Source organism: Cherax quadricarinatus, chromosome 50 (assembly GCF_038502225.1).
Source record: "Cherax quadricarinatus isolate ZL_2023a chromosome 50, ASM3850222v1, whole genome shotgun sequence".
Lineage (NCBI taxonomy): Eukaryota > Metazoa > Arthropoda > Malacostraca > Decapoda > Parastacidae > Cherax > Cherax quadricarinatus.
The window spans coordinates 482,633-495,132 of record NC_091341.1 but is presented as its reverse complement, the minus strand read 5'-3'; the positions used below and the strand labels follow the sequence as shown (position 1 = coordinate 495,132).

The 12,500-nt window shown below is 40.2% G+C and overlaps 1 protein-coding gene across 1 annotated transcript in view; it reads right to left on the bottom strand.

Moving 5' to 3' along the window:
* LOC128695493 (post-GPI attachment to proteins factor 2-like) overlaps nucleotides 1–12,500 on the bottom strand; it is a 510,841-nt gene that overhangs the window by 375,669 nt on the left and 122,672 nt on the right. The window contains exon 2 of the mRNA XM_070095370.1: nucleotides 7,447–8,767. Within this exon, the coding sequence (XP_069951471.1) occupies nucleotides 7,447–7,632 (186 nt within the window). The 5' untranslated portion in view covers nucleotides 7,633–8,767. The remainder of the gene's footprint in view (nucleotides 1–7,446; nucleotides 8,768–12,500) is intronic.

Sequence of the window (12,500 nt, the reverse complement as noted above, 5' to 3'; positions counted from 1 at the left end):
TAGTTACTTTTTACTGACGAGTTTGGGAGGTTGGGTAAAGAAAGTTGAAAGTGAATATAGAGTAAGGTGATGAAGGTATTAAATGAGTTAGGTAAAGAAAAATTAGATATCACATTGGAGGGAGGGAGTATGGAAGAAGTGAATGTATTCAGATATTTGGGAGTTGACTTCTCAGCGGATGGGTTTATGAAGGATGAAGCTAATCATAGAATTGATGAAAAAAGGTAAGTGGTGCTTTGTATCTGTGGTGACAAAAAAACGTTATCCATGGAGGCAAAGAAGGAAATGTACGAGACTATAGTGGTACCAACACTTTTATATGGGTGTGAAGCTTGGGTTGTAAATGCTGCAGCAAGGAGGAGGCTGGAGACAGTGGAGATGTCGTGTCTAAGGGCAATGTGTGGTGTAATTATGCAGAAAATTCGTAGTGTGAAAATTAGGAAGTGTGGAGTTATTAAAAGTATTATTCAGATGGTTGGAGAGGGGTTGTTGAGGTGGTTTGGTCATTTAGAGAGGATGGAGCAAAATAGGATGAATGGAGGGTGTATAAATCTGTGGTGGATGGGAGGACGGGTACGGGTCGTCTTAGGAAAGGATGAAGGGAGGGGGTAAAAGAGGTTTTGTGTGCATGGAGACGAATGTTTTTTGTGACCTGACGAACTGTTGGAGTGTGAGCAGTCTAATATTTTGTTCATTAACTGGAACTTTTGTGAACAAAGAAGTGACATGAAAACTAATCATACTGTAATCATTGAAGTCAGTCATGGTGCTTAAAATATTGATTTAGTTGATTAATTAACATTAAAGTTAGAAATTTTGCCAACAATTGGACTTAATATATCTACTAGACATTTGAATTATTTGTAGGAAACTGAACCTATGGAGCTAATTATGGGTCTGGTTGGATTACCTGGTTCATGTGTTTTTATTAATCCATAAATATATGATAAAGGTGTATTGGTGGTCATGAATTTTTTAATTAGTTCGTCTTTGCCTTTCAGTCGTCGTTTTACTGTTTTCTAAGTTTGGAATATCTGTATCATCTAAGAAATTATTAATTTTACGTTGGTAAGCAGGTTTTTTAAAATTACTACTGCATTTATTTTATATGCTTAAACAATATGCAACTTTTTATTATTAAGATTTCCACATCTACCTCTTACTTTCACTCTAGCTACAACTAAATAATGATCTGATATATCTGTTGCCCCTCTATAAACATGCTCATCCACAAGTCTACCCATCAGCCTTTTATCCATCAATACATAATCCAACAAACTATTGTCATCGTGCCCTATATCATATTTCGTATATTTGTTTATCCTCTCATTCTTAAAATATGTATTAAGTATTAACAAATCTCTTTCTGTACAAAGTTCCATCAAAGGCCTCCCATTATCATTTACCCCTGGCACTCCAGACTTACTTACTACACCCTCTACAATAGTTTCTCCCACTTCAACATTCAGGTCCCCTACCATAACTACTCTCTCACTTGGTTCAAAATTACCTAAACACTCACTTAACATCTCCCAAAATCTCTCTCTCTCCTCTATACTCCTCTCTTCTCCAGGTACATAAACATTTAGTATAACAAACTTTTCGCATCCGACCCCAATTTTAATCCACATAATCCTTGAATTTATACATTTATATTCCCTCTTTTCCTGCCATAACTGATTCTTGAACATTACTGATACTCTTCCATAGCTCTAACTCTCTCAGATACACATTACCTAATCCCATTTATTTCTCTCCACTGAAACTCCCTTCAGCTTTGTTCTGCTTACAGCCAGAACATCCAGCTTCTTTAAATTCTTAACATTTACAACTGTCTCTTATCTGCACTACGTCTACACACACGTTCAAACATTCCAGTTATAGTTTTTCTTATTATTATTTTTAGCATCACCCATTGCTCCCGGCATTTTAGTTATCTTTTACAACACGCAAGAGTTATGGAGGGAAATTCTTATTCCACTTCCCCAGTAAGATGAAATGAAGTAAATAAAAACAAGAACTATTAAGAAAATAGAAGAAAACTAAGATGGGCGTGTATACATACACATGTACACCTAAGTGTGTATATATATATATATATATATATATATATATATATATATATATATATATATATATATATATATACACGATCTGTTGGAGTGTGAGCAGGGTAATATTTAGTGAAGGGATTCAGGGAAACCGGTTATTTTCATATAGTCGGACTTGAGTCCTGGAAATGGGAAGTACAATGCCTGCACTTTAAAGGAGGGGTTTGGGATATTGGCAGTTTGAAGGGATATGTTGTGTATCTTTATACGTACATGCTTCTAAACTGTTGTATTCTGAGCACCTCTGCAAAAGCAGTGATAATGTGTGAGTGTGGTGAAAGTGTTGAATGATGAAAGTATTTTCTTTTTGGGGATTTTCTTTCTTTTTTGGGTCGCCCTGCCTCGGTGGGAGACGACCGACTTGTTGAAAAAAAAAAAAAAAAAATATATATATATATATATATATATATATATATATATATATATATATATATATATATATATATATATATATATATGCAATAAGATCACAGTAAACAGGTGATTTCAGAATATGCAAAACAACCACTCTGAAAGAATAGAGAAATTCCAAGCGCTTTCGTGACTACTCACATTATCAGGGAACTATGGAATTATATATATATATATATATATATATATATATATATATATATATATATATATATATATATATATAATTCGCAGAACAGGCGAATTATTCACAAACACTAATCTCTGGCCGAAGGAGACTCGAACCTACGAACCTTGGGACAAGGTACGCAGTTAGTGTTTGTGAATATTTCACCTGTTCTGCGAATTCTAAACATTGAACAAATCTCTCGTCGGTCAATGCATGCAGGGGATGAGATGAAATAGCTGACGCCACCTGCCTGAATGCTGGCTGCCTTGGATCAAAAAGTCTAGCGTTGGCTGGACACCAAGGTATTGGTCCAGTGTGGTACGGTGGTTGGAGTACTGCGTAATTGTCCCAAAGTTCGTAGGTTCGAGTCTCCTTCGACCAGATATATATATATATATATATATATATATATATATATATATATATATATATATATATATATATATATATATATATGTATCAAGCTGTATATACAAAAACGGTGTGACTCTCTCACTGAGAAATCAATTTTCTTTTCAGGGATACAGGTGTTCTTGACTGGCGCTGTACAGGTGAACTGCAGTCTTAATGACCCTCCTGCAGTTCATAATCTTTAAGCTACAAAGCTAACCAAACGAAAACACCTTTAGTAAAGATGATCGTCAGTTAGCAAATTGGCTCACAGAGCTTCCAGCGGAGATCAAAAGAGAGAGTCTCGGGTGTGCCTGTAGGCAAGCACGACGCTGAAGCTACCACAGTCAACCCACGCAAAATGGGCGGGGAAAATCAATGCTGGTCGTGGGTTTGCTTGAAGGTTACTACCAGTCTCCAAAGTTCCTAAGGAATTTGTCTTTAAGTAATGTTTTGTCTCGCTCTAGCTACAGCACTGAAGCTGCGAGCAGGTTGGTGGCAAATCAGTACAAAGACTGATGTATCTACAGCAGAATATTGAGAATCCGAGAGCAGTTGGCACTCTCAACATGCCGCATTGTCCGCAAGTCCAACCAGCTTGTGATCTCACTTCACAGAACTTACACAGAGATCTTTCTTTGTACATCTAATGGAATATTCCCTTGAAAACCCTGCCGAGGAATATGACAAGGGAACACACTGAACGAATGACACTCTTTCCACATTTATAGAATTTCGAGAGTTACTGCTATCATACAATGAGATTGTGCTTAGTCAAGACTAGTGGGTCCCTCTTGAACGGCCTGACCAATGCACCAATTTCTTTCCTTGACAGACTTCTCGGTAAGACTGTGTAAGAAGAGTAAGATCGGAAGCATAATAATGGTAATATCAGATCAGGTAACTGAAAATAAGACGTGGAATTTTAGGAATAATAATAATAATTTATTATTATTCACAAAATGTTTAAAATACGTAAGGATTATATAATAAATACATAAATAAATAAAGCTGTTAGAATCTAAAGCTCTTCGTTACCAAGTTAGTAATCAACGTTGGCAATCTGCATATTATGTGAAATGGTGGACCTGCAACAACGTCTTCTGAAAAATATTATCGGCCCAAGCAGAGAATCCCAGCCATTCAGTAGTAAAGAAAGATGCAAGATGCAAAACAAGCTTTTATCGAGAAGACAATGTTATGCTCTGTAAAGAGACTTCAGCAAATCATCTAAGAATTACAATTAAACACATACAACTCCTGGAAGGTTGGAAAGTAAGGTGGAAGTGGTAGAGGTAAGTTTCTAGTGAATGGTGGTTGTGCAACCAGCGAGACTTCACCTTCACCGCGTCACCACTGCAACCTGTGTATGACTTGATTAAAGCTTGTCTGACACCCGTGTCTCGTTTTCGTGCCTGTCAGCAATACGACATTTCATCCCTAGTAGTGTTCTTACTGTAACAACACACAAATGACAGTTTAATCAAACATATTTTCCCTTCATAAGGGGGGTGCCTAATTGTTAATAAAGGCTCTTTATGCAAGTAATTTGAACTATTAGTCTCTTCTTTATATCAAACTTGATTACACTCCAAGCTACGCGCCGGAAAATATGAGAACTAAGGAACTCGTAAAATTATTTTGTCAGTTTAAGTGATTTTAAGAACAGAGTAATTGTTTCCTTGAAGTGGGATCTAGGACGATCTTTACACTTGTCCACTTATTACTTTCCTGAGGCGCCTGGTGCCTGCTTGACATAATATCAGAAACTTCTCACAGATGGTTCCCCCAAAATATACGTAAATAAGTAAGTTTAGGTCTAAAAAAATAACATTCGTCTTGCCTGGCAATGAGGGGAGAGTGAAGGGACGAGACCGCCACCTTAACAATGTATATTATTCTGTTACGAACACGATGATAATTGGCTGCTTGGAGAGCCTGATTTCAATCATCAACAATGACTGACTTCTTGATCGAGGTTAAATCAACTAATGGGAAGCCTGGAACTCCATGTGAGCGGCAGCTGAATGCACAGCAGTGATTGGCTATGTGGTTAAGGCTTGTTTAGGCAACAGGGTACCTACAAGCAGCTCCACGTTGCTGACTGGTTATTTTTGGCGTGTTTGATAATCTAGACTACTGTGATTGGCTACTTTGGCCTAGTCAATCACAGAGCAAGAATTGAAGCTATTCACAAGAGTCAATCGGTAGGAAGACAAGGAAAAATTAAGAGCCATCAGAAGAGAGCAGGACACCATGTGAGGTAGTCAGTACGTAGGCGCAAGAACACTTGTGTTCTGCACTGCTATAAGGCGAGATCTTAGTCACTGTCGTGGTCGCTTAGCTATTCCACGGTTGGGTATTCGTGCCATGGCTAATGAAAAGTGGGTGGCCAATCCACGGCTAGCGAGGCAGTTAGCACTAGTTACCAGCAGATTCGGAGAGTTATCGGGGACTGACTGTGGCACGACTACTACAGTTGGTGCCGGGGAAAGGCAGCAAGGGGTTGGCTTCCGGAGGTGAGTGATGAGTACTTGGAGATGATTGTAGTAAGGAAGAGAAGAGATGGTGGATGCTCCAGTGGTGTATGTGAGATAACTTGATGTAAGGCCTGTCTGTGTGAAGGCCTTTGTGTGTGTACTCAACTATTTGTGGTTGCAGGGGTCGAGTCCTAGCTCCTGGCCCCGCAGTGTGTGTGTGTGTGTGTGTGTGTGTGTGTGTGTGTGTGTGTGTGTGTGTGTGTGTGTGTGTGTGTGTGTATGTGTGTGTTGAGTGTGTTTTGAGTGTGTGTTGAGTGTGTGTGTTGAGTGTGTGTGTTGAGTGTGTGTTGTTGCGTGTGGTGTGTGTGTGTGGTGTGTGTCTGTGTGCGTGTCTGTGTGAGAGTCTGTGTGTGGGGTTGGGGTGATCGGTTATTGAAATGGGGCTTCTGTGAGAGAGGTGGAGGTTTTTGGTAAAATTTTCTTGATTCTGTGGGTTTGCCAAGGCGTCCTTTCGATACTTTTCAAAGACGGACCAAACAAAATTTTTTAGGAAATAATGAGCGAAGAATTATTTGTGTTGTAAAAGATGCGGGGTTTGTTTTTGTTGCCCCAGAGACTATTGTTAGGATTCCTATCCTATTTAACAACTGTAGTACGGGCGAGGTGCCTGCGTGCATCAGGCTCATGTATTTCCTGTATATTTAACTTTGTCAATGTTAGATGTTCTGTGTACAAGAGTGGGCATTGTACATTGCCCTATTCAGTATTCCTTCCTGTTGGGAAGTTAATGAGGTAGGAACGTATATACACACGGATTAAGGGTATATTTCACCTGTTCATACTGTGTACCTGGTGGGTGATGGGAGGAGGCACACATCTTAAAAATTTTTTTCTTATTTATGATTTATTCTAGAGTATGCAAAGTTCAATATGATGTGTATTTGGGTTATATAGGGTGTGGGGAGTACGATTTAGTCTCCTCGAAAACATTGTCAGGAGGTTTTAGTTTTCGAGAATCTATGTACATAATATGTTACTATACAAAATAATTGTATGAGAATTGTTTTGGTGTATACTTAATGTTTTGTATATAAAGTTTTGTACAAAATATGCATAAGTGTAACAGGTTTTGTTATGTAGCTTTTTTTGTTAAGGAATGCTCAGGTGTAGGTTCTTCTGTTTCATTCCTAGTTAGGCTTGTTTCTTCTCAGTGTTGAGGTTTTCTTGTTAAGTTTTATGTATAACAACATGTAGATTGTATACTGTGTCCTTAAATAAAAATATAAAAAAAAAGTTACCAGCAGACAATAGTTCCGTGACAATTAATGATATCGTGTGGGATTACGACATTGTCAGCTTTTGTTATGTCATGCAAAATGACATTAGTACCATGACAATTAGTGATATGATGTGGGATAACGACACAGGTATCTAGTTGTTTTGTGTAAGGTTGAAACACTGATACTATAGCAAATGTGTTGTGTGATACTAATAACTAATGACTGACAAGTGGAGATACAACAGTAATATAATGATAAATGGTACAAGGAAAATTTTCTCAAGAGTACAGTTGTCCACAGTTAAAAGAATTGGTTACTACAGATTCCAGTACACCAGTCAACACTTTATGTTGTAAAATGTGTTATGATAGTTAGTTGGTAGGAAGGTAGCGTGCCTCTATCAGCAGACAGGAACAAGCTTTCATATCCTGCACTGAATGACCACATAACACATTATTATTCTTATATTTATGGAGACATACTAAATCTGTAGGAGTCATACAGCACATGGGAAATGGGAAGTCATAGTGTTTGATCCAAGAGTCCATTAGCTCTTGAAGAAGTAATACTACATAATATATGACAAGAAATGTGAATTGACTGACCTTGCATATAGTGTTGTTGATGTGGTCGGAGTGGAAGATGACGGAGGTGATGAGGCAGATGAACATACCAACCACGGGTAGGGCCAGCAGGATCTGGCTCATGAGGCGCCACCGCATGTTGAACAGCACCCTCGCTACCCTCACCTCCCCGTCTCCCACCGACGACGACGGCGTCATGCTGCTCATTCCCCCAGGCCCGCCTCTTGCAGTAGTGTGTGTGTGTGTGTTTGTGCTGGCCTCACCCCTGGCCTTGCTCCTAGCCTCCCCGTCACCGAGCCATGACCCACGCCGCCTCCTGCTGCGGCTGCTGCTGCTACTGCTGCTGCTACTGCTGCTGCTACTGCTGCTGCTACTGCTGCTGCTGCTGCTGCTGCTGCTACTGCTGATCCTGTTGCTGATCCTCACACTGCAGGGAGGCACCTCAAAAGGGCAACTCCAGCTCAGGGAGGCACCTTCAGATGGCAACACCTGCAGATGAGGGAGGTACAGAGGGCAGTAGCTGAGGGAGGTACAGAGGGTAGTACCTGAGGGAGGTACAGAGGGCAGTAGCTGAGGGAGGTACAGAGGGCAGTAGCTGAGGGAGGTACAGAGGGCAGTAGCTGAGGGAGGTACAGAGGGCAGTAGCTGAGGGAGGTACAGAGGGCAGTAGCTGAGGGAGGTACAGAGGGCAGCAAGTGCAGCTGAGAGAGGCAGTCACTGATGGCAGCACTCTCTTCTGAGGAAGGCAGCTACAGAGAGCAGCAGCAGCTTGTGCTACAGAGAGTATTTACTCCCCAAGAAGGCACCTAGCGCCAGGAAGGCTCTCACTACACAGCTGGTGGATCTTTTTATTGTATTGCAGAAATATTTCCTCAGCAGACACTGTATGAGTGTGAGGAGGGCAGCAGCACACTGCAGGAGCCGCCTGCTGCGCCCTCTGTCACCACCCAACACATTCACACAAAGCTGATCACCAGCAATGAATTTTATAACACAATTTTTAACTCATCGTTTCAATTTTCACTAATTGGTCAGGACATGTACCCTTTTTTTTTACAAATATATGAGGTCGTCACAAGATTTTAATCTATTTTTTTCAAAATTACCAAGTACACATTTTCTGATACACTCGTGGAAACTTCACAGGGCTGTAAAGTGTATCTGGTAAGATGTACTGTATGGGAGTTTCTAAACACCTTAACAGTTTCTAACTTTCAACTCTATGGACTTAACTTTTCACACCTGTTCGGCACTGATTGTTTACTATATATAAAAATATCTAATACCGTAAAGGGCGATGTTCTCCTTTTTTTTGACACTATTCTTTCGTATCTCTACGATCCTGAAAAGTAAAGAGTTTTAAATTGTAGCTCGCTAGTAAATGTGTGGAAAAAAATTGAGTACATTAATAATTCCCAATTTCTATCACCTTCAAAACACAAGCGAATGTGTGTGAGCCAACTGGCACTGCTAACGTTGATCACTGCCTTCATGTATACAACAGCAGAATGACTTGATGTATATACCAGCAAGATGACTTGATGTATACAACAGCAGAATGACTTGATGTATATACCAGCAAGATGACTTGATGTATACACCAGCAGAATGACTTGATGTATATACCAGCAAGATGACTTGATGTATATACCAGCAGAATGACTTGATGTATATACCAGCAAGATGACTTGATGTATACAACAGCAGAATGACTTGATGTATATACCAGCAAGATGACTTGATGTATATACCAGCAAGATGACTTGATGTATACAACAGCAGAATGACTTGATGTATATACCAGCAAGATGACTTGATGTATACAACAGCAGAATGACTTGATGTATATACCAGCAAGATGACTTGATGTATACAACAGCAGAATGACTTGATGTATATACCAGCAGAATGACTTGATGTATATACCAGCAAGATGACTTGATGTATACAACAGCAGAATGACTTGATGTATATACCAGCAAGATGACTTGATGTATACACCAGCAGAATGACTTGATGTATATACCAGCAAGATGACTTGATGTATATACCAGCAGAATGACTTGATGTATATACCAGCAAGATGACTTGATGTATACAACAGCAGAATGACTTGATGTATATACCAGCAAGATGACTTGATGTATACACCAGAATGACTTGATGTATATACCAGCAAGATGACTTGATGTATATACCAGCAAGATGACTTGATGTATACACCAGCAGAATGACTTGATGTATATACCAGCAAGATGACTTGATGTATATACCAGCAAGATGACTTGATGTATACAACAGCAGAATGACTTGATGTATATACCAGCAAGATGACTTGATGTATACACCAGCAGAATGACTTGATGTATATACCAGCAAGATGACTTGATGTATACAACAGCAGAATGACTTGATGTATATACCAGCAAGATGACTTGATGTATACACCAGCAGAATGACTTGATGTATATACCAGCAAGATGACTTGATGTATACAACAGCAGAATGACTTGATGTATATACCAGCAAGATGACTTGATGTATACACCAGCAGAATGACTTGATGTATATACCAGCAAGATGACTTGATGTATATACCAGCAAGATGACTTGATGTATATACCAGCAGTATTACTTGATGTATACACCAGTGTTGCCAATTATGCCCATGCACGACATTTTATATTTGAGAAATATTCCAGTTACGAGGTTCGACTTAATATTATTTAGCGGAGTTCTTCACTAGCAGCTAAAGTGAAGATTTCCAACTTGATATTATTATCTGACACCATGTATCATCATACTAAGATGTTGTTTCTCAAAAGAAACTAAACAGTTTTCCTTTCTATACAAGATTGCCAATATTGATGGATTGTTTGGGGTTTGGTTATTTAATTATTTATAAGAACGTAAACATACAGTTGAGTATTCATTGTACGTGAAGTATCACAAGGTGTCACATAACCTCCCTATGAGTATGGTATTTTAATGTTTAACCTAGTTACCAAGTACGAAAAGAGACCTAGTATTCAAATTAAATAAAGATCAGAAGGAAGTGTCAAAAGTCGTTGTTAATTGAACCTTGGTACACCCTAGGTGCTTTGTTCTAGACTAATTGTCTAACGTAGTTAATATGTAACCCAGTTACTAGGTACGAGAAGACTTAGTTGTCAAACTAGATAAAAAAAACTGGAAAAAACAACTTAGAGCTTATTTCCCCTGAGGTGAAATATAAAAAGGTGGACAACTGTTACGCCAGTATTGTCCTGGTGTTACAGCATAACACCAGAGTTTGTAACCAGCAGGACGTATATATGTATATAACAGCAAGATGACTTGATGTATATACCAGCAGGACGACTTGATGTATACACCAGCAAGAAGATATGATGTATATACCAGCAGTATGACTTGATGTATACATCAGCATGATGACTTCATGCATATACCAGCAATATAGAATGATGCATACACCAACAGTATGACTTGATGTGTATACCAGCATGATGACTTGATGGACAGAGGACGATGTTTTGATGGATAGAGGAGAATAAATATTTTATGGATAGAGGAGAATGAATACTTTATGAACAGAAGAATGAATCCTTGATGGATAGAAAATACTGAATCCTTGAATAAAACACATAGGCAATATTCAAGTATCTTTATTGTAATAATGTGCAACACTAAGATATCTTGTGTCTTAATCATCAAATTAGAGAACTGCAAACCACCAGTATGATGAATAGGAGAGGATGAAGGCTGGATGGATAGCAGAGGATGAAGGCTGGATGGATAGCAGAGGATGAAGGCTGGAGGATAGCAGAGGATGAAGGCTGGATGGATAGCAGAGGATGAAGGCTGGATGGATAGCAGAGGATGAAGGCCGGATGGATAGCAGAGGATGAATAGCAGAGGATGAAGGCTGGATGGATAGCAGATGATGAAGGCTGGATGGATAGCAGAGGATGAAGGCTGGATGGATAGCAGAGGATGAAGGCTGGATGAATAGCAGAGGATGAAGGCTGGATGGATAGCAGAGGATGAAGGCTGGATGGATAGCAGAGGATGAAGGCTGGATGGATAGCAGAGGATGAAGGCTGGATGGATAGCAGAGGATGAAGGCTGGATGGATAGCAGAGGATGAAGGCTGGATGGATAGCAGAGGATGAAGGCTGGATGGATAGGAGAGGATGAAGGCTGGACGGATAGCAGAGGATGAAGGCTGGATGGATAGCAGAGGATGAAGGCTGGATGGATAGCAGAGGATGAAGGCTGGATGGATAGCAGAGGATGAAGGCTGGATGGATAGCAGAGGATGAAGGCTGGATGGATAGCAGAGGATGAAGGCTGGATGGATAGCAGAGGATGAAGGCTGGATGGATAGCAGAGGATGAAGGCTGGATGGATAGGAGAGGATGAAGGCTGGACAGATAGCAGAGGATGAAGGCTGGATGGATAGCAGAGGATGAAGGCTGGATGGATAGCAGAGGATGAAGGCTGGATGGATAGCAGAGGATGAAGGCTGGATGGATAGCAGAGGATGAAGGCTGGATGGATAGCAGAGGATGAATAGCAGAGGATGAAGGCTGGATGGATAGCAGATGATGAAGGCTGGATGGATAGCAGAGGATGAAGGCTGGATGGATAGCAGAGGATGAAGGCTGGATGGATAGCAGAGGATGAAGGCTGGATGGATAGCAGAGGATGAATAGCAGAGGATGAAGGCTGGATGGATAGCAGATGATGAAGGCTGGATGGATAGCAGAGGATGAAGGCTGGATGGATAGCAGAGGATGAAGGCTGGATGGATAGCAGAGGATGAAGGCTGGATGGATAGCAGAGGATGAAGGCTGGATGGATAGCAGAGGATGAAGGCTGGATGGATAGCAGAGGATGAAGGCCGGATGGATAGGTGACGACCAGAGTATTAGTTAGGTATCACATCTGTCCCCATATTGAAGGACGGAGGATCGAGGCTCAACTACTACTGCTACTAACGCTGAATGACTCGCACGGGTTTGGTGCATCACCTCATTATTATGACAATGTTATGACTCCAATAAACTGAAAAT